This window comes from Tachypleus tridentatus, chromosome 1, assembly GCF_004210375.1.
Source record: "Tachypleus tridentatus isolate NWPU-2018 chromosome 1, ASM421037v1, whole genome shotgun sequence".
NCBI lineage: Eukaryota > Metazoa > Arthropoda > Merostomata > Xiphosura > Limulidae > Tachypleus > Tachypleus tridentatus.
The window spans coordinates 147,910,120-147,933,816 of NC_134825.1; the positions used below are offsets into that span (position 1 = coordinate 147,910,120).

At 33.2% G+C, this 23,697-nt stretch overlaps 1 protein-coding gene across 12 annotated transcripts in view; it reads left to right on the forward strand.

Annotated features, from left to right (window-relative positions):
* LOC143226539 (band 7 protein AGAP004871-like) overlaps positions 1 to 23,697 on the forward strand; it is a 191,754-nt gene that overhangs the window by 67,177 nt on the left and 100,880 nt on the right. For 3 of the 12 annotated variants that reach the window (XM_076457745.1, XM_076457718.1, XM_076457763.1), the window contains exon 1: positions 20,260 to 20,542. The exons of 6 other annotated variants lie outside the window; for them this stretch is intronic. Coding sequence is in view for 2 of the 6 variants with exons in the window: in XM_076457709.1 (XP_076313824.1) it covers positions 21,543 to 21,649 (107 nt within the window). In the remaining 4 variants the exon portion in view is untranslated. Of the gene's footprint in view, positions 1 to 20,256; positions 20,543 to 21,446; positions 21,650 to 23,697 lie in introns of those variants that run through there. 3 more of the 12 variants (XM_076457709.1, XM_076457698.1, XM_076457735.1) reach the window with 3 other exon arrangements.

Genomic DNA, 23,697 nt, shown 5'->3' on the forward strand with positions numbered 1-23,697 from the left:
TTTAGTATTTTAAACTGAATTTAATACTTAATCAGTAAGTAAACTCAAGGTTTTAGTATTTGAACAATACTTAATCAGTAAGTAAATTCAAGGTTTTAGTATTTGAACAATACTTAATCAGTAAGTAAACTCAAGGTTTTAGTATTTGAACAATACTTAATCAGTAAGTAAACTCAAGGTTTTAGTATTTGAACAATACTTAATCAGTAAGTAAACTCAAGGTTTTAGTATTTGAACAATACTTAATCAGTAAGTAAACTCAAGGTTTTAGTATTTGAACAATACTTAATCAGTAAGTAAACTCAAGGTTTTAGTATTTGAATAATACTTAATCAGTAAGTAAACTCAAGGTTTTAGTATTTGAACAATACTTAATCAGTAAGTAAACTCAAGGTTTTAGTATTTGAACAATACTTAATCAGTAAGTAAACTCAAGGTTTTAGTATTTGAACAACACTTAATCAGTAAGTAAACTCAAGGTTTTAGTATTTGAACAACACTTAATCAGTAAGTAAACTCAAGGTTTTAGTATTTGAACAATACTTAATCAGTAAGTAAACTCAAGGTTTTAGTATTTGAACAATACTTAATCAGTAAGTAAACTCAAGGTTTTAGTATTTGAACAATACTTAATCAGTAAGTAAACTCAAGGTTTTAGTATTTGAACAATACTTAATCAGTAAGTAAACTCAAGGTTTTAGTATTTGAACAATACTTAATCAGTAAGTAAACTCAAGGTTTTAGTATTTTAATAATACTTAATCAGTAAGTAAACTCAAGATTTTAGTATTTGAATAATACTTAATCAGTAAGTAAATTCAAGGTTTTAGTATTTGAACAACACTTAATCAGTAAGTAAACTCAAGGTTTTAGTATTTGAACAACACTTAATCAGTAAGTAAACTCAAGGTTTTAGTATTTGAACAATACTTAATCAGTAAGTAAACTCAAGGTTTTAGTATTTGAACAATACTTAATCAGTAAGTAAACTCAAGGTTTTAGTATTTGAACAATACTTAATCAGTAAGTAAACTCAAGGTTTTAGTATTTGAATAATACTTAATCAGTAAGTAAACTCAAGGTTTTAGTATTTGAATAATACTTAATCAGTAAGTAAACTCAAGGTTGTAGTATTTGAATAATACTTAATCAGTAAGTAAACTCAAGGTTTTAGTATTTGAATAATACTTAATCAGTAAGTAAACTCAAGGTTTTAGTATTTGAACAATACTTAATCAGTAAGTAAACTCAAGGTTTTAGTATTTGAATAATACTTAATCAGTAAGTAAACTCAAGGTTTTAGTATTTGAATAATACTTAATCAGTAAGTAAACTCAAGGTTTTAGTATTTGAATAATACTTAATCAGTAAGTAAATTCAAGGTTTTAGTATTTGAACAATACTTATTCAGTAAGTAAACTCAAAACGAAATACCTACGTAGGACAGATCAGGTTACATTTGAAAAAGATACTTTCTTGGCTTTTTGTTGTATTTTAAGCAAAACATAATTTACAGAAAAGCTTTTCTTATCAGCGATGTTCAACTCTTTCATTCCCAGGTTTGTATATAAACAACTCTCTCAGTCCTAGGTTTATATTCAGTTATACAATAACAAGTTAAACGAAAAGCTTTTCTTATCGGCGATGTTCAACTCTTTCATTCCCAGGTTTGTATATAAACAACTCTCTCAGTGCTAGGTTTATATTCAGTTATACAATAACAAGTAAAACGAAAAGCTTTTCTTATCGGCGATGTTCAACTCTTTCATTCAAATGATGATATTGATACCTTCTGTACTTTAACAAAACTCTAGGTTTTTCTCTTCATAATAATAACGTATCGACTGGTGTTCTCTGTTTACAACAGATAACGTAATATTTTACCTATCTGTCTTGGCCATATCCAAACTGTATATTCGAGAATCTTTGGTTTGCTAGCAAATAATGTGATCCACCGCCGCTGACTTTTAGTTATTTCATATTATAACCCCATATTTGGAAAAGCGAGCATGTTTATTGACGGGATTTGAACCTGCGACCCATATTTGCGTATGAACCACCAGGCAATTCCAGCCCACAGAATAGTGAAGATAACTTATTAATAACAAAGTCGTGTTTCGACAAAACAGACTCTAAAAATTATAGTAAGGGTAAAAATAAAGTGTAAAATTCTTTACAGTTGTGAATAATTATGTGAAAACATTGAGAATGTTTCGTCTTTAGTTGCCTCCCCGCTAGTACAGCGGTAAGTCTACGGATTTAGAACGCTAAAATCAAGGGTTCGATCCCCTTCGGTGGGCTCATCAGATAGTTTGATATGGCTTTGCTATAAGAAAATACAAATACATACACTCGTCTTCAGTTATTCAACCCATGGGCTTGTAACCGACAAGCCACAGGTGATTTATTTCACAAACGTATGAAAAATCGTCAATAACTCAACAAAGGTTATCAGATTATTAACAGTAATAAAAGGGTTTTTTATTGTATTCATAATCTAGAGAATATTTCTTCTCTAATTACCTTTGATTTTACTTCTCTATTCACTCAGATACGTTTGGTGAAACTGATAGTCTTTCAGTCTTATTTTTTTAATTGTTTTTTTAAGGTGGGTGTAAAGTGGTTTTAGTTCTCTTCACCCAAGAATACTGTAAACAATGTATTCAGTATTTTCCATCTTCAGAAACTTTAGTTTACGTAATGAGAATATTTGTGAACAAACAAATCTATAACAATCAACTCTTCTTCTAACGTATTCAGTTTATTTTATTTTTTTATATTTTTTATTTTATATTTTTTGTGTCATATAACAATTAACTCATAATTGCCAAATAACAACAACGTTCAAACTATTAATAAATATAGTTAAAGCATAGTTCGAAGAAGCTATTATGAAACATTTCTAGAATATCAAATAATAAAGTACTTTTAAAATGGGAAATATTTCGATTTCGTTATAAAATAGCGAGAAGAACTCGAAACCATGTTGTTCTGGTTTATATCTGGAGATTTCGAAACAAATCGTCTGTGTCTATATATATAATGATTATTCCAATCTAGGTGTGGTGTAGTGTTAACATGTAGGGTTATGTATCAGAAAGTCCAAGATTCAAATCGGTATATGGCGCTTCACATAATCCGCACTTTTTAACTGTGCTAGGGACGTAACGCTAAAGAGTACCTGTGTAGAGGTTTTGCGCATGACGTTAATGGACTTTCTGTAAAGATATGGATTTATAACTCTACAGCTATTCAATATTTCGATATATCATTGTTTACACGTATTGATCAGATGATTTACAGCCTCAAGTGAACGTACTTAGAACACGAATGTTTGTATTTGGGGTTCAAAATGGCGGAGTAAAGTATAGGTCGTGTGACTTTCTGGTGTCAGTGCAAGACCTCTATAGGCAACATATACAGCTGACTGATTAATCGCGTTACCCATGGTTAGCAATTCTACATCAGGGACAATTATGCCTGAACTTGGGGTTTCTGGCTTTAGCCATTTTTTTGTCTTTATGCCACGTAAGCTACTGTTAAGATTAAGAAATATTAATCTAAACTGCTTCCATGGCTCCGCTTTTATGAATGTCCATTTGTAATACTCATATTTGTAAATAACTAATGGTAGACTCAACAGATGTGGCTTTGCTGTAGGAAAACACACTTTTTTGTTGCTCTGTTATTTGTCATAACTAAGCACGTTTTTCAAATTTTAAAGCAATTTTAATGTTTCAAATTTCTCACATACCTGTCATATCTGTTGTTAGTATCTTTGGACACTTCAGTGGTAGTATTCTGTGGTTTGAACAACATTTTATCTTCCTAGCTTATTGTTATTCTGGAGATGTTTTATCTTTTATTGTTGATGTTAAAATTGCTTTACTTATTATTGCCTACAATTTTACAATTTTTGTTGTATGATGCATAGAAATAACATTGAAACCTTGATTGACCTCAGTAATATTGTCACAGATTAGGCTTACAACACTTTCCGTACTGTTAACAATCACTTTTATATATCTCTGAATTTCAGAACTATGTGCCTGTCAGTAGACTTCTGAATCTTATTTTATATTCATATTCAGTGAATCAAGCTTACGTTTTGGTATTTCTTTTACATTTTCTCTATTAAAAATGTAACACGTTATCCTCCGGTTAAGAGCCACTTTATAATATTACAATCTCTTAAGAAAACTTGACTCGAAATTAACTACGGTACTGTGCAAAAGTGTTAGGATACGAGAATGTTTTATAACTATTTTCGTTTAAATAATTCTTTAACTAATGGCCTGGCATGGCCAAGCGCGTAAGGCGTGCGACTCGTAATCCGAGGGTCGCGGGTTCGCGCCCGCGTCGCGCTAAACATGCTCGCCCTCCCAGCCGTGGGGGCGTATAATGTTACGGTCAATCCCACTATTCGTTGGTGAAAGAGCAGCCCAAGAGTTGGCGGTGGGTGGTGATGACTAGCTGCCTTCCCTCTAGTCTTACACTGCTAAATTAGGGACGGCTAGCACAGATAGCCCTCGAGTAGCTTTGTGCGAAATTCCAAAACAAACAAATCTTGAACTAATTTTTTCCTGTCATTACAGAATGTAAATGTCAACACTATAGTAATGCTTCACTGATCCCTGTTGACAACTGAATGAACCAGGGTGAGAATACTTATCATTCTTTAGACTTCCCATATACCAGTGTCAAGGATATTTTATAAGGGTTCTGCTTGAATGAGCATACCGATCAAATTTAGGGTCTAAAATAACTATAATAGTACCCCATACAGTGTCTTTACTGTACAGAAAGAAGATAGCATCCAGCTAACATATGGTACCGGTATATGCTAGAATAAATCAATTTAATAGCACTTCATAAATAAACCTTAATAAAAACACTGTATATTAAGTTTAGTTGTAATGCCATTACCAAAAAGCGTAGATTATTGTCAGTAGAGCAGAGAGTTCGTATAAAGGCTTCACGTAATGCTGGTTGCACTCTCTGACAAATTGTTGCAGACAGGTAAGTTTGAAAATAGGAAAGGAGGAAGTAGAACATCTAAACGCAGTGACATTGATGTTAAGTATCTTCGTTTATCCAGCCTTCTGGATAGAAGGAAGACTGCCACTGATCTTAAATATGAGATAAATGACCATTTAAGAAATGACACAAGTGTTCATATCTACAGTATCAAAAAGACCCAAAGAGAATGAAATATTTGGTCACGTTGCAGTTAAAAACCTTTACTCCAATCTCCAACTATTTTCAAGAGACTGAAATTTGCTGAAACGTACAAAAACTGGATTGTTTGTGATTGGTAAAAATGGTATTATGGACAGATGAGTTCAAGTTTGAAATATCTGGTTCAAAGCATGGGTTGTATGTTCATTGGAAGAAAGGTGGAAGAAACTTAAGTCAATGCGCAGCACCTACCGCAAAGCATGAGGAAGGCAATGTGGTGATCTAGGTGCTTTTTTTCTACTGAGGAAACAGAAGATATTTGCAAAATATATGGAATAATAAGCCAGTGCAAGTACATTAAATACTGATCAGTTATGGTATATCCAGTGGTTAACATATTATTGGTAAAAGATTCTACCAACAAGAAGATAATGACCCTACATACCCATCCAACCTATGCATAAATTAATTAATTAAAAATAAGCTGTTGGAGTCGTACAAATAATGCAATGACCTCCAAAGAGCCCCGATCTCAACCCAACTGAGCAGATTTGGGATTTGGTAGATCAGACACTTGACAAGTCAAAGGTTACTTCCAAATAAACCTTATGGGAGTGTATGGCAGACGTATGAAAGACACTTTGATTACATATGTTGCAATAATGCCTGAAAGACTGTTTGCAGCTATTAAAGCTAAAGGGGAACACATACAATATCAGGTCATTCCAGAAATAATATCGTTTGTAACACTAAAATTTAAAAGAATAAAAAAGAAGTCAAATAACAAGTTTGATCAATTATATATTTTCCATCACTTTCAATAACAGTCTACCAACGTCTGAAAAGATTTTCAATACCACTTTTGTAAAAATCAGGTGGTTATGAGATAAAAAATGTACAAATGCTATTTTTTAACTCATCCATAGAAGTAAACGTTTTTTTATTCAGATGATGTTGCAAGATTCTGAAAAGATAGTAATCTAGAAGAGCAAGATCATGAAAATAAGGTGGAAAAATCGGGAGAACAAGGATGATGGGAAGTTTTTCCCAGCCAAACTCTTCAATTTTTCTGGAAGTGATCCTAGCGGTGCATTGTCATAATGGAAAGCAACTCCTTTCTGATTCATCAAAGCAGATCTTTTTTTTTGTGTGTGTGCAATATTCAGTTGCTCCAGTTGTTGATATTATCTCTAAGCAGTGGTTGTCTGGTTTGGTTGTTGTAACAATTAAAATGTATTATACCACCTTTGTCCCACCAAAAGTTAAGCAAAACTTAAATAGGGTGCAGATTCGCTTTTGGCTGTGGTGTAGCTGGTTTTTCTGCACTAACCCACTATCGGCGGCGCTTAGCATTTTGATGGAGTACCCATTTCTCATCTACAGTCACTAGGCGGTTCATAGCTTGAATTTCATGAGAGTGAAGAGATGTGCAGATGTCTACTCGTTTTCTCAGATTATCAGCTGACAACTCATGTGGTACCCGTTTTTCCAACTTTAAAATTCTACCAAGTTGTTACAAATGTTGATGGACAGTGAAATGAGAAGAATTGTGTTTCTTGGCTAATTCTTCAACAGTTACAGCACAATCCTTCTCAAGAGTTGCTAGAAGCAGGTCATTATCAAATTCAAGAGAGCGCCCAGTGCGAACTGCATCTGTCAAACTGCAGTCATCAGTTCCAAACGTATTGAACCATCTTTGACACTTCCTTACATTCAGAATGTCATTGCCGTACACCTCTTGAATGCTTCGCGTAGTTTCGTTAGCACTTTTCCCTCTTCTGAACTCGTAAAACATTATATGTCTTATGCACTCCTTTGACAACTTTATGATAATCAGGGCTCCTAAAATAACTAAAACAAAAACTAGTAAAGAAACGAACTGGCTTACACTTAATGCTATCAAGTTCTCCCATATAGCTTATTTGACTTTCAGGATAAGTTCATTTAGCGAAGAAATATGCATTTAAACTTATCCCAAAAACGACATTATTTATGGGATGATCCGATATTGTTGAACTTAAACACTTTCACTGAGTTTCTGTTGTACTAAATATAAAGATTAATAAACTGTTGATGTTTATCTTGTAATTTATGTTTCATTGTTATTTTAAAATAGCCTGAAATCTAACTTTTGACTTGCCCTTACAATTTAGCACAGTACTGTAGGTCTAAACAAATATTTTAAAAGCGGGTTCCCACCTTATAATTATCACATTCATTGGACAATAATAGTCTTGCTGAACAATTCATTTGCTTTAGCTTCCAATTCTACCTGCACAAGTAATTTATTTTAAATGGAAATCCTATCCATGCAAACGATTAATTTCTAATGTTAAAATTGCGACAGGGTGTAGTTATATTTCACTGAGGAGTTTTGCGATGAAACAAACATTTATTAATTTCAACATTCAGAAGTAAAATCACTCAAAGATCAACGTATAGGAAAAGTAGGATAAAGTGCTAAATGGTTATCATTAATTGCAGCAATGCTGTAAAAACTGTAGTTGGTGGTTTTGATTTTAGAATCTTATTGTACTAACATATTAAATGTTAATATTATATTATTGTTTTTTAAAACAATACATATTTCCTTTCTGCTTTTTTTTACGTGACTATTTTATACCTTAATGGAAGCTAGAGATACAACTATTGATACATTTTCCTTGTACTAAAAAAATCTGAACTCTGTAGAACGGAAAAGGTAAGCATAATCATTTAAAAAAACAAAATTTTCAAACTAATGTTTTACGTACAAAGTACAGTGCCAACCAACCGAACACTGAATAACTGGTACAAGTAAGATCCTGAGTCCATAAAAAAATAAAATGAGTGTTTGTTTTTTTGTTTGTAATTAAGTACAAAGGTACAAAACTGGCTCTCTGTGCTCTGCCCGCCACGGGTATCGAAACCCGGATTCTAGCGTTGTAAATCTGCAGACGTACAGCTTGGCCACTGGGTGGAGAGACATAAAATGAGTGAAAAGGTCTGAGCCACTATCAAACTGTAGAAGACAGTGAGGAGGAAGGACATCGGTGCCAAGCCGCCAAAGTAGTATCCTGACAACTAACCCATTCAAGGAATAACCGACTGTCACAACCAAATCAGTGCAATGTAAGGAAAATGACAGCAGTTGCATCTTAAATGGTTATCTTATGCCGGAATAATATGATTCAGAACGCTCCTTTTGATGTGTGTGTGTGTGTTTGTCTTACAGCAAAGCCACATTGGGCTATCTGCTGAGTCCAACGAGGGGAATGGAATCCCTGATTTTAGCGTTGTAAATTCGAAGACTTACCGCTGTACCAACGGGGACTCTTCCGTTGCTACCTCAACAATTAACTTGAAGAATTATAACACTAAGAATCGGAGTATGATACCTCCAGCGTAACTATGCGCTTACAAACATGGAAATAAATAACTTAGGGTTATAACACTATATACAAAACGTAACAGGAATTAAAAGTTAAACATTTTTACTTTTAAATAAATGTTGAAATAATAAAGATGAAGAAAAGACCTGAGAATAATGGATACAGAAGTTTGAAAAGAGCTCTGTGAAAATATTGACCATCTAGTGAGAAAATATTAAGCTTAGGAGACGAATCCACAAGGATCTTTATCTTACATAAATCCCTATAGGTGTATTTTAGGAAATGGTCTTTTCTTTAGATTTTTTCGAACTCCGTGGTTTGAGCGTGTTTTAAGAATTTTTTTAAGTTTAATTATATAACGTTGTAGAACAGTGGGAAGTGTTAGGTATTATAATTTACTTCGGACGAGTCACCAGTTTATTATGTTACGTACGTTACGTGTTACGATTTCCAAAAGCCGGAAATTTTAATTAAGAAATTAATTATATATTAATGTGTATTAAATTTATTATATTTGCCAACAAGATTGATGCACACAACAAGATTGATGCACACAACAAGATTGATACACACAACAAGACTGATACACACAACAAGATTGATACACACAGTTTTCTTTTTTAACACATATATTTTAATATACAAACGGTTATTACTAATTGTTATTACAAATAATGGTTTACTTACACGAGTTTTACAATCTTACAAACAATACTGAGGTTTATATCGGGTCTAGAACTGTATTTGAACAATCCAGGTTTACGACGAGCAAATTAATTTTAAGTTGATATTTTCACATTCACTTGAGCTAGCTAGCTTGATTGGCCTCACATTCTTTCAAGTTGATTTTTTACGACATAGATATTTTATGTACTCGTATAAATACTAAAGTCTGAAGTTTATTCACTGGTTGAAAGGTTTGTAATGTTCGAAATCTACAAACGTTTCTGGTTCACTTATACACTTTTTCGATTAATAGACGTTAACCACAATTATAGCTTTCCTAGGCCTATATCACAATAACAGTAGCTGACCAATAAGAATCTTGTTCTCGGCATGTCGGTTTTATATAGCTTAAGACGAGTTTCTAGAACGTTCAAGAAAGTTCGAATACGCTAGCGTTTTAGTAAAACAAATGTTGGTTCTTACTCTCAAGAATCTTCTACAAATTTTGAGAACAGGCGAGACTTGCGCAGTACAGTCAAGAATATACGTAACATGCAAAGAAACAAAAACTGTACTGGAACAATTGTAGGTATTAAAATAAACGTCTAATGGTAAACCCGTTTCAGAAATTAGTATTGCTGCGAATGTTGGGCTCTATAAGCAGTCTCTTAACATTGAAATTTTTAAATATGCTTTCATACTAGCTTTGGTGGATTTCAGTTTATATGAAAACTATTTCTAATTATTTCATTTCGATCTTGATCATATGAGGACACACTTTTTTCACATCTCTGATGGTTAACAGTTTATTTCAACTGATAGCTCGAAGTTGGCGTGAAATGAAGCGGAGGTATTGGTCATTGTGTGCCTTTTTGTTTTTATGCCTACAAGAGCACATTTTAGACGATTTATGTGACTAAAACAACCAAGAATTACAGCTCTCCATTTTTTATTTATAGAGTGAACTGAATGTAAGAAAACTGCTGGTTCAAGGAATTCAAACTTTTTAGTACCTTGATGAGTTTATAAACTTACAACAGTAACATCCAACTTTTAGGTGTTATTTACTTCTCCTTCGATGGTATTAAGCCTAAAATACACGTTTAAAGCTCGCCACGAAGTTGGGTCCCCCTTGTATATAACTTACTGTAGTATGAGACAAAAACCATTCTTCAGCGAGGTCATATTATAACGATCCTTAGATCCACTGTAATAGAAAGAAGAACTATAAAAATATATCAGGAAAAGTAAACGTATTGATGATGACAGCTACAAAGTTGTTCTTTATTTACAGACAATCTTTGTATGTTTAGTTATCTTGTTTCTATGATCACTGAGTGAAAAGAAAACAATTTCCTTATTGTTTAACGTTGAGTGCAGGGAAACTTATCAAACGTTGTGAAGACGTTCATGCAGGGATTGGATGGGCAACATTGGTTCATAGTTCAATTTTAAGAAATGGTCATTATTAATGACGTTACCCCAGAAACGAAAGTTGCACGGTGTTGGGTTTGTATTGCACTCTCACGACGTGATGAGGCAAAAATAAGTGTGTTAAAAATCTTGTCTTTGCTAATCCTTTTAAGGCAGATACCCTGTTTCATATAAACTATGTTTAAAAAAAAACTTTGTTTTCTTCTTGAAGTACTTTATTGCTATAATATATCTTTTTATATGTAAAAAGAAATACTTAACACACGTAATATATTTACAAATATAGCCAAGTCTGTCTAGCACGTGTTATAATTTTCACGTGTTTCTATTTTCATGTGTTCAACACTCACCAGAGCAATCTTTTCTAGCACATTAAACTTGCATTTATAAAAGTAATAACTACTAAGACTCGATGTTAATATAATATTTTTAAATAGTCTAATGTGGGAACTGTTTAAAACAATATAGTATTTCCTTAGAGATGTAGTACAAAGTTTTGTGAGTTTGTAATACTTATGACGCTACAGTGTTAAAACAGCTTGAAGAAGTTCTGTCCACTGACATGTTTATAAAAAGTGTTGTTAAATTAGCGTTTACATTCGATACATTTTACCAACATTGAAGTAATGTCAGGAAATTGCGATTTTTTGTGAAAGAAATCTGCAGTTTTGAGTTAATTGTCAAAACTTTGTGTTATTTTATACTTTCTAAATGAAAGCATCACGTGTTTTTAACTTCTCTGTAGTTCATTTGTACATGTTTTATTCTGTGTATTATGGTGTTTCCATTATTTTATTTCAAGTATGATTATTGAAATTAATCAGTTTCAACATTAGGCTACAATACTTAGTTCAAGAAATTGAAACACTTGTAGTTCTAAACCAGAACTATTTGTTTAAATTGGAAATCTGGAATGTTTTTATGCAACGCTTTGTTGCTTTAGTTAGAGCACTTCCGTCCTAAAATACAACGTTTGGTTGTTGTAGTTTTTCTCAATAAAGACTCCTCTCACAGAGTAACTTCTCTTGGCGTTTATTTTCTCAACTGCCTGTCTCGACAAAAAGCTGTAATACATAAATGTAAGCAAAGAATAACGCTAGTAGCTTAAACAAGGTTTGTTTTTTTCGCATAATTGGTATGGAATAAAAACATTACACATAAAACACAAAATAATAATGCATACATTACAGCTGTTTACCTTGGAACACTTCTAGTGGTATGTCACAATGTTTGTCTGTTTATTGTGGAATACTTGTATTATTAAGCTATGAAGTTTGGCTGTTTACTGGAACACTTGTAGTATTAAGCTAAGACGTTTGAATATTAACTCTGAAACTCTTATAGTACTAGTAACGATGTTTGGTTGTTTACTCTGGAACACGTATAGTATTAGGCTAAGACGTTTGGCTATTTACTATGGAAAACTTGTTATACCAGTAACGACGTTTGTCTGTTTTTTCCGGAACATTTGTAGTATCAGTAACGACGCTTGACTGTTTACTTCTGGAAAACTTGTGTTAATAAGCAAAGATATCTTCATGTTTACTGTGGAGCATTTGTATTATTAAGCTACAAGCTTGGCTGTTTACTGTGGGGTATTTGTATTATTAAGCTACAAGGCTTGGCTGTTTACTGTGGAGTATTTGTATTATTAAGCTACAAGGCTTGGCTGTTTACTGTGGAGCATTTGTATTATTAAGCTACAAGGCTTGGCTGTTTACTGTGGAGCATTTGTATTATTAAGCTACAAGGCTTGGCTGTTTACTGTGGAGTATTTGTATTATTAAGCTACAAGGCTTGGCTGTTTACTGTGGAGTATTTGTATTATTAAGCTACAAGGCTTGGCTGTTTACTGTGGAGCATTTGTATTATTAAGCTACAAGGTTTGGCTGTTTACTGTGGAACACTTGCAGTGATACGTTTTAATGTTTGGCTGTTTACTCTGAAGCACTTATAGCACTAAGCTACAACGACTTGATTGTCGAGAGTGGAAAGATCCCTTTCCTCATGTACAATAATTAACACTTTCATTTTTGTGTCACATCATTACTATTTTATTTGCGACGCTAGCAAAACGCGTCAGTTAAAAAGATCAATAAAAGACAAAAACACGAATTCCTGTTACCCGAGCGCTTTCGCAATATTTTTTCCATTTTCATCAGAGGGAAGAAAAAAATTGTTTTGATGCATGATAGAAGTCCTAAAATTATATATTATGTAACAAGAGCTGTTGGTCGACAGGAAACAACTTAGATCAATATTTATATCTAATTTCAACAAATAAATACTGAGTTTAAATATTATTTAAAGGATTAATCTCTCAAAATGTCAAGTTTCAATCGCAAAATTAAATGAAGAAAAGAATTATTTAAATTAAGCTTATTAACAAAACCAAGAATTTAAACCATCAGCTACTAAAAACTGTATACTTTAACGTTGATCTGAAATACACGTAAGTTACGGTTACTTGATATAATTTTGATATTGAAACTATAAATCACATAGATTATCAACAAAAGTTTGACATCTGTCTGTGTAAACTTTGCTACACATCTAGCCTTGACAAGCGATAGACGAAAGAGGACGAATTTCTAATAGCTTATTTCGCATTTAACGAAAAGCTCTCTGACTTGGCAACGTTCCAGCGCAACTTTGAAGTTATTGAGCGATTTGGGCGACATTTTGGTTTTAAGCGCCATTTTGTACTGTGTTTCAATGTATATATTGCTAAAAATCGATATTATTATGTAGCACGTTAATTATATTAAAAACTCATTTATGATGTGAGCAACTTGCGTACAGTGCGTAACAAATATTTTGTATAATAACTTTACCAACCAACACTTGTTATTGTTTTAGGAAAATATCAGTTAGTTAGTCACATTCACTAGTATTTATAAGTGTGAAAAGAATTATTTCATTTTTTTCTGCTCTAAAGCAGTCTTTTTTAAATAAAAACAAAAAGTAATAAACGAACGCGAACACTAAAAATGTATAGGTGGTGTGTACGTAGTGCCATCTTTTAGCATATATGAACAACTTATTTAGGATTCGTCTCAGAAGATTTACAGCAAGGTGTTAACTGAAGAATAAATTGAAATATTGTTTCCAAATGCACATTTTCATTACATATTTATAGATATCAAATGCAATACAACAAGTTTAACTTAAATGCTATTCAGCTACAATTTCAACTGAACTGATTCAATAACTAACGAACTGGTCATGTTAACGTGCTGGGTGTCATACAAGAAAGCCCAAAGTTTTAAAGATATTCTGTTAAACACACTCTGTATTTTAAGCTGTTGGAGCGTCATAGAATTAACGGTCAATCTCGCTGTTCGGTTGACTGATTACTTTGTGTAACCAGCAGCTCCAAATTAAGTGGCTGCACTTCAACATCAGGTCTTTAAGTTGGCTGTTTAGACCATATGGTGTCTAATGTGTCATTCAGGTTGAAAATATTAAGTAAGTAAAATACAATTGTATTCATTTACATCCTGCTCTGTATCGATTAACGGATGTTGTAATGTATTTTCTTTATAATTTCATTTCGTTCTTTTTAAATTTGCAGTTCAAAAATTACCTCGATGAGAGAAATCTATTTGCTAAATATTTACCGTTGTAATAACTCAGTTTCGAAATTTATTTGTGATAAGTTTGCACTTAATACACAATAAAGTAACTTGCTTTTATTTTTATAAACAATTTTTTTCAAGTACCTAATTTTAAGGATGATATATGAATTCGCGTGTATTGAAATGAAATCAGACAAAATTCACGTGTCACAATACACGAGCGCGTTTAATTTACTTAAGGCAAATAGACGCCAAATAGATAGTTTTAAAAGGTTAACAGTATGAGATGAATCTCTTCTTCAAACCTTGTACGAGTTAAATAGAAAAGTCTGCATCAAATGTAATCACATCCATAGCGTCCCACTATTCGTTGGTAAAAGAGTAGCCCAAGATTTGGCGGTGGGTGGTGATGACTAGCTGCCTTTCCTCTAGTCTTACACTGCTAAATTAGGGACGGCTAGCATAGATAGACCTCGAGTAGCTTTGTGCGAAGTTCAAAACAAACAAACAAACATTCTTACAAACTCTGGAAATTTCAGTGCATATTAAATGTATGACCATTTCAAAATGACTTGAATGACTAAATTATATAAATGATTGAAAATCATATTTAGATTGCCAATTCCATGATAAGCTTGCTGTTTGGATATTTGAAAGTAAAGTATTTCTATTTCTAAATATTAAATTATTTGAAAATCTGAAATATCATTTTCAAAAGGAATGTAAACTGGAAAAGGGCGGACACGTGTATAACCAATCAGAACTACTTTAATAAATAATCACGTGGTTTAAACTAGCCAGAACTACTTTAATAAAGAATCACGTGGTTTGAACATACTGAATTTATGTCTACTGTGTTTCATGTGATTTAAAATAAAGAAAATAAGCTTTAATGAGAAAATTGGAATATTAAGTGAAATAAAAAATACAACATTAAATTTTTTTTTAAATATTATTTCTGTCATACAGTGAATAGTTGATATAGCTAACTCTACTGGCTTTCATCGTTGTAGTTGAGCGTTTGTAAATGAGTAATAAATGAAGCTTTAAAACAATAAGTTCATTTGGAACTTGAATATGTCGACTTTAAAGGGGAATTCAAGTTTTCTTTTTATTTATTTTTGATCAAGAAGTCTAAAATAGTGGCTTTCTTCTGTTATTTATTTTTATACGAATAAAATATATTTTGAAGGCTTGGTGGTTAGAGTCCACAACTCGCAATTTGAGAGTTGAGGGGTTCGAATCCCCGTCACCAAACGTGCTTGCCCTTTCAACCGTGGGGAGAATAGTAACGTTACAGTCAATCCAACTATTCGTAAACCCCCCATAGTGACACAGTGGTATGTCAGAACAACAGTGTAAACCCGGTTTCGATACCCGTGGTGGGCAGAGTACAAACGATCCATTGTGTAGCTTTGTACTTCAAACAAAAATCGTGGTAAAAAGAGTCGCCTAAGTGTTAGCATTGAGTAGTGTTGACTAGTCGCTTTTCCTCTAATCTGTAATTGGTAAATTAGGGACGGCACATACAGTCTTCCTGTAACTTTGAACGAAAGAACGGATCGCCAACGACAAAGGAGATATAGATCATTAGTGTGTGCATTCCCATAATTTTGCTTTCGTAAAAAGAGATAACAGTAAAAGTACTTTTTCTGTGTTACGAAACACATCTAACTTGAACAAATATTATTTTGTTATTAAATTTAAATTGCTTTTATAGTTTTAGGTACTACGATTTCCCTCTTAATATCTTTAAAACTGTGAGGCATGATCGTAATGAATAATATGGTAAAAACAACTAACATAATGGACACAAGAAACCCCTACTGTCAGTAGCTACAGCTTAATTCGCTTATTTAAATAATGTATATTAAAATAAATATTTTAATACTGATGGTATGGAACTGCGTAATCAATCGCTTATGGTGTGTATTTATGTTGAAATACGTTTGTTTGTGTCTAACAATATCATTTATGTTTTACAAAATTAATTATTACTTGTCTAAACCTTGAATAGCAGGGAATCCTTCATTTTTGTTAATCGCTTATATTTGTTGGAATTTTGTACCCAGTGGAACAACGTAATTGGTAAAGTAAATATATCATTTTAAATGTATATGTGTATACATATAGTAGAATCACAATTGCGAAGTATTGACGGCACTGAAAATATTCTTCGAAAAATCTTTTCACTCGAAAGGAAGACATTCATATGCCCGGCATGTCCAGGTGGTTAAGGCGCTCGCCTTGTAATCCGAGGGTCGCGGGTTCGAATCCCCGTCACACCAAACATGCTCGCCCTTTCAGCCGTGGGGACGATATAATATGATGATAAGTCCTACTATTAATTTATAAAAGAGTAGCCCAAGAGTTGGGGTGGGTGGCAATGATTAGCTGCCTTCCCTCTAGTCTTACACTGCTATATCAGGGATGACGAGTGCAGATGACCCTCGTGTAGCTTTTCGCAAAATCCAAAACAACACTACTTCAATACATTTAAGAATTTCCAGCTACTTCTCTGCTCTTCCACATTAGATATTGGGTCCAACTTTTCCTTTATTTTCTGTTTTTATAGAAAATAAAACAACAAAACTGGAATACAGAGACCGATCGTATCAACTTTAGTTTTAGTGAAAAATAAAAATAGCAATTATTTGAGGATTAAGCTAAAAAAATAAAATACGTAAAAGGAAAAAGAAGTTCGTTATAATTACTGAGACCTAGTAAACGAAAACAAAATAAGACCGGCACGAAGCTAGTGTAGTAATTACATGTCTGATTATACTTTACGGGAGTACATTTTGGACAAGTCGAAAACAACACAGAGATGAACTTCCTTCTGTTAAATTAAAACGTATGTTACTTGTTGAATTCTTTATAAACTTTATGTAGGGATAATGCTATGGCTGTCTTTCATTTGTTTGTTTGTTTTGTTGTTGTTTTTTAATTTCGCGCAATGCTACATGAGGTTAGGACTCTCGATTCGTAATGGGAGGTAACGAGTTCGAATTCACGTCACACCAAACATGATCGCCCTTTCAGTCGTGGGGCTTTATAATGTTACAGTCAATCCCACTATTCGTTGGTAAAAGAGTTGTCCAATATTAATGGTGGGTGGTGATAAATAGCTGCCTTTCCTCTAGTCTTACACTGCTAAGTTAGGGCGGCTAGCGAAGATAGCCCTCGTGTAGCATTGCGCGAAATACAACACACACACAAGCTTCAAATTATTTTGTTATTCTTAGGATTTTGTGTAAGGTAGATTTTACTGTATATAATATTGCTACGTATAGGTGTTACTGCTAGAATATCAACTGATAAAATAAGGTTTATCAAAACAGAGTGAAACAAGGAAATACAGAGGGTGAACTACATATTTTAAGAACAGTCTGAATACGTTACAGTAATGACATTTTGCTGAAGCTGAGATTCTTAGTGCCACGAGCGACATGTATGTGTAACTTCTATATTTTTGGTTTACGGCAACTTCCTAACTATTTCAATGCTTCTATGAATAAATATATGGTTGGAGGATTACGTCACTGCCACTTCCGAGGAATTATATTCGCATAACGAGATTGTTAAACGGTGCAGAGTTAAATGACACTGATTTTAGAAGAATGGAGTTGTCGATGTTCCCCAGAGCGAAAAAACTGGACTGCAGTAAAAGAGTAATTAGGACAGAAATGGCTATAGAAACCATCCCTCAAAGCCAATACGAACCAACTCCTTCATTCGCAAAGTAATGACTGTTATTAAGAAAGAAAGTTCCCCTTAATGGTTAAAATTAACTTATCTTTTGATACCATGAAAGGCATAATAAACACGGATTGGAAAGTTCGAGAAGGATGTGAAGTCAGAAAATCACAAACTTCCTGCGACACCTCGAGATATTTTCATGAGAAAGACAGTCTAAGAAAGTAAAATTACAGCAACATCGTGCAGGCCTAATAACATTTTTGTCAAGACTCCCGATATAGATCCACTAGACTTTCTTTACCTTTGTGCCTAAACATAGCCTTAGAAACTGACGTCCATGTACATTAGTCGATCTGTGGAAAGTCTGCTATGTAATGACGATCATCAAATAATGAGATGATTTAAGTAAAGTGTAGTTCCTTTTGTGTGAATAATTTTCACAATATCTTTAAAGTGAGTATGTCCATTGTATATATTATATAAGAGTAATAACTCTATGAAATATTTTTACTACTCGCTGTAACAATAGAATATCCATGATCTAATTAAGATTAGTATGACTAAAAATATCAAATTTATAGGTGGAATTCCAACCCGCATTATTTCACCTTTTGATAATTTATATGTATTTTGCTCTTTTATTCGAAAATTTATATTTCCTTTTTTTTTTCTGTAAAATACCCTTAGTTTATATATAGAGGGCGTTCTTCGTTTCTTCAGTTGAATGTGTTCGAGATAATAAAATAAAATACATAAAAACGGTCAGTTTTATAGATTCTATTAGGCTTATCAACTCTTCTATTACTATAAGTTTGTTTTGTTTGTTTTTTTGTATTTCGACATTGCATCCGAAATTGAAATGCAAGAATCTAACAGCAAATGACAAAATTATCTTTCTCAAATGTTTAGGTTGAAATTATTCTTTGAAAACCAAAGGAAAGCTCACTGTAGGAAAACGATTCCTCTTACAAACATCGGAGAGATACATTATTTAATGTCTTGTAATTAACAAAAAAAACGTGAGTCTATGGGCGTACTACACTAAAATCCGAGATTCATTTCCCCACTGTGGACTTAGAAAACAATTCAATGTGGCTTTGTTCTAGAAAAGGTAAATAAACAGTATTGTGAGCAATTGTATATGAACATTAAGTCACCACATCTGTTTTAGAATTTCGCGCAAAGTTAGAGAAGAGCTATCCGCGCATATTCATCTCCACTAATCAATAAATAGGTTAGAGAGAGAATTAACAAAACCCACTGACACATCTTGGACTACATTTGTCTGACCGTATGGTAAGATTTGACTATTTCTTTTATAATGCACCCGCGAAGCTCATGTTTGTGGCAAGTGTGAACCTAAGGTGAAAAACTACCTTAATACATTTACAAATTAAAGCACTGCAGCTCATGAATATTAAAATATATATACAGTTATTAGGAGATATTCAATACGATCCTAATAAATAAAACTAAGATACATCGTTAAATTATAACAATTAAAATTAAAACATCTAAAACGAAAGTTGGAATTTTGTCATATGCTTATAAGGATGGAAATATCTTAGTTTTTTCTTATATAATGTTTAACTGTTTAACAATATTGTTTGTTTTGTTTTTTTTAATTTCGCGCGAAACTGCACGAGGGTTATTTGCCTTAGCCGTCCCTAATTCAGCAGTGTAAGGTTAGAGGGAAGGCAGCTAGTCATCACCACCCACTGCCAACTCTTGGGCTACTCTTTTACCAACTAATAGTGGGACTGACTGTTACATTATAACGCTCCCACGGCTGAAAAGGCGAGCACGTATGGTGTGAAGGGAATTTTAAGCCGCTACCCTCAGAATACGGCCCGGCATGGCCGAGCGCGTAAGGCGTGCGACTCGTAATCCGAGGGTCGCGGGTTCGCGCCCGCGTCGCGCTAAACATGCTCGCCCTCCCAGCCGTGGGGGTGTATAATGTGACGGTCAATCCCACTATTCGTTGGTAAAAGAGTAGCCCAAGAGTTGGCGGTGGGTGGTGATGACTAGCTGCCTTCCCTCTAGTCTTACACTGCTAAATTAGGGACGGCTAGCACAGATAGCCCTCGAGTAGCTTTGTGCGAAATTCCAAAACAAACAAACAAACAAACAAACTCAGAATACGAGTCAAGTGCCTTAACAATCTGGCCATGCCAGGCCTGTTTAACATGAATTGAATGTAAGTGATAAGGTTAGTACTTCACAGCCCAAAGGATGCTGCATCACGCTGATTGGCTACCTCAGGGAAGGGGAGAGGGGTTATGTATTCAAAGATGAAGACGTCATAGTTCCGTCAAAAGTTGCCACCAGATGAAACGTCGTTAGAACGCGTTGCTAGGCTGCCAATATGTCGTAGTTCAACCGTATTCCATACTTTCAATGTCAGATAAAATCTGTTCAAATTGTAAGATGGACGATACCGATATTTCCTTATGCGCTTAAATAATTACACCTTCAAAACGTTAAGACTATGTATTTAACTTTGCATGTTATATTTAAACGACAAATGTGCGAATTCCAGATCGAAACTTAGTGTAATGGACATAACAACTTTTTTGGATTGTAAACATACTGGATTTATAAAACGTTAAAGCAGAGGTATGTATTATCTTTTATCATAAGAGACTTGAAAGGTACTGAAATATAATTTCTAGGTTGTTTGTCCGTTTCATATAAACGATTAAAACATGTGTTGTTTTTAACGTCCCTGTCTAATTTATTTCTTTTATTTACACGATCATATGAGTAAATGTTTAAATATTCCCTTATGTTTGAGCATGTGTGGAACTATACAAGTCTTAATTTGTGTATTAAATGTCAGTTTTAAACTGTAACAAAGGTACATAACTGATTTAGTTTTCAAATGTTTTGTATAATTTCTACAATAAAGAAACCTTTGCTTATTGTGTAAAGTGAACAGTAATTAGAGTTTATTATTATAATAACCAATGTTGTTTGTTACAAACACTCAGTTGATATCAAACATTTAATCACTTGGTCCTTTGACTAGCTATGTAGAATTGTGTAATATTTTTATCAGTTGTAATCTCATTGAAGCATCTTACGTAAATAATCTTTTTGACAATTTGTTATATGACTGAAATTCTTTAAACACTTGGTTGTTAATTAGAAGAAAAAGCTTTAATTAAGATATAACCTTTTTAGGACATATAAATGGAAAGGAAATTTAATTAATTGTTGAATTAGCGTTAGTTGTTCTTTATGGTGAATTAATTAACTAATGAATTAGTATTTGTCGTCCGTTTTTATGGCGACTTAATTATAAATGAATCAATAAATTAATTATAAATGTTTTAATTAATTAGTGTTAAGAGTCCTTTTTAGGACGAATTAATAAACTTATGAATTGTTCTTAAGCATGTTTGTACGATGATGTAAAAACTGTATGAGCCATGGCGATTTAGAAGCACGTTCTCTGCTTTGTGGCACTATGATGTAATCATCCGTAATAGCCGAACAATAAATTTCAACCCTCCATAAGTTTAGGTACGCCATCTGGGGACATTATGTTGAACTATGACACAATGATCCCCTGTCATAACGGCCTATCAACGCACCTTTAACGACGCTCCAACTGATGGGAACATTTGGAACTATGACGTCTTCATTTTTGATGAGATTACACCAAACCTCCTTCCCTAAGGCAGCCAATCAGCGTGAGGCGGAATACTTTTGGACAGTAAAGTAACAAACTCTACTAATACAGTTCCTAAAAGTCTGATAAAATATCTAAAACGGATATAAGTTAGTTACTACCTTGTATCATTTTTAACTGTTTTACATGAATATAGTTCCTAAAGTCTGATACTTGTTTTATGCGAACATCAACACTCACTGCCTAAATTTGTCGCTTCGCAAAAAGTTATTAATAACAGTAAATACTTAACATGTGTACGTTTAAAGGTCAAATAATCAGATTCTTATTTTCATGTGATCTTGGTTCTCTTGGCGTTTCACTTCCTACTATGTAAGAGAAACCGATATATGAAGTTTGAAGATAGAATCTCGCTTCTAGTGAACTCGCTGTAAAAAAAAAAAAAAAAAAATGCAACAACAGTTTTCACATGTTGGTTCCCGAATTTTTATATTGGTACGATCTTCACTGCACTAACTTAAAAACTAAAATATTTTCCTAAAATATCACTCACTTTTGTGATATTTGTTCTGGGCTAGGAGTGTTCTGGTAGCTAGTGACTTGGACTGTGAATCCAATGATTTAGTCATGAACCGTTGCTACAAACGCGCTAAATTTTTAAGATGAAATCGATTATACAGGAATATCCCAATTGTTGGCAGCAAGTACTGTCGATCAGCTGTCTTTCTTCTCATCTATCAGTTCAACGTAAGAACAGCTACACGTAGTTAGCCTTTGTATAGGTTTGCACGAAATTCTGAAACAGAGGTGGTGGGTGGGTCTGTTAATCTAGACGTAAGATAATAAGTGTTAAAACAATGAGAAATACATAACTCTCCTGTTATAACCATATAATCATTTGGACGGATTGATCTGTATACTAGAGAGCATAGATTAGCTTTTTGGTGGAAAGATGTTCAGTAATGTTGCGCGACGTTCGGGAGTTTACTTCCTGTAATATATAATATAGAAAACTTAAAGTATATCTTTGGGTTAACGTGTGTATCACTGATGACATAAACACGTGGTACTGATTTGAGAGAAAGTCACTTGAACCATTCATTCACGTGTTACTATTACAAAGAAAATATATCTTGAAACTCGTCTGCTTTAGATATATCTTTCGTAATAAACTTGCTTTAAAAAGACAGTATCACATCTTTCTTTAATATCACTGGTAAAAATAATTTTCAGGCAAACTTAAGGCATTCTCTTTTGATCCAAAAATATTTAAATTTATTTATATTTTTTAAGAAGTACTGATAATAAACCGTTCAGTGATAACGACAATGGAAGATAGAATACATGAAATAAAGTTAGTATTTATGTAGTGGTACATTGTCATATAGTACATGATTATAATCAGTCTGTAGCAAAATTATGTTATGGATAGTGCCCCTGTAGTGTGGTTCATTTTGTTTAACCACTTACTCATGCAGAAAAGTATATTTTAGGATCTCTGTAACACCTACTTGTCCTTTTAAAATTATTTTCTCAGTAGCTAGTTTAAGCTTCAAAATGATTTATAGTTTCAATTATTTAGAAAAGACTTGCAGATTTAGAGAGTACAAGTAGTCCTTCTTAGGTTTCCTATATATTAAACTCTTTTTCCACAATCAAACAGTCGGTTACTTGTTACTTTTACTGATTTTATAATTAACCTCTCTTGTTTGTTTTTTTCTGTGTGTGTGTATTTAAGCTTAGATGTTTCAGAAGTAGTAAAAAAAACGAGATTACAAATTTAATGGAAAATACTGTGTCTAAACGATGTATGGGAATGGAATTTTATAGGGTTTGTTCTTGTCAAGTACATTTGTATAAGAGGAAGGGAGAAAGAAAGGATTGTTTATCTTTGTTACTTGCACAGCTAAAAATAAAATTCGATACAAACAGGCACACGCAGTTTCACAATTTGCTATTCTTATTGGCACACAAGGGTCTAAATGTAATGTTTCCTATTACTGACAGCTGTAATAGTTACCAACGTACAAGTAACTTACGCTTACGTATTGTTTGAAAATTGTCTGTCTAAAACATTTCTCTAAAGCACAGTAATTCGTATCTTTCAATGTTATTCAAGAAGAAGGTCCTGATGTTT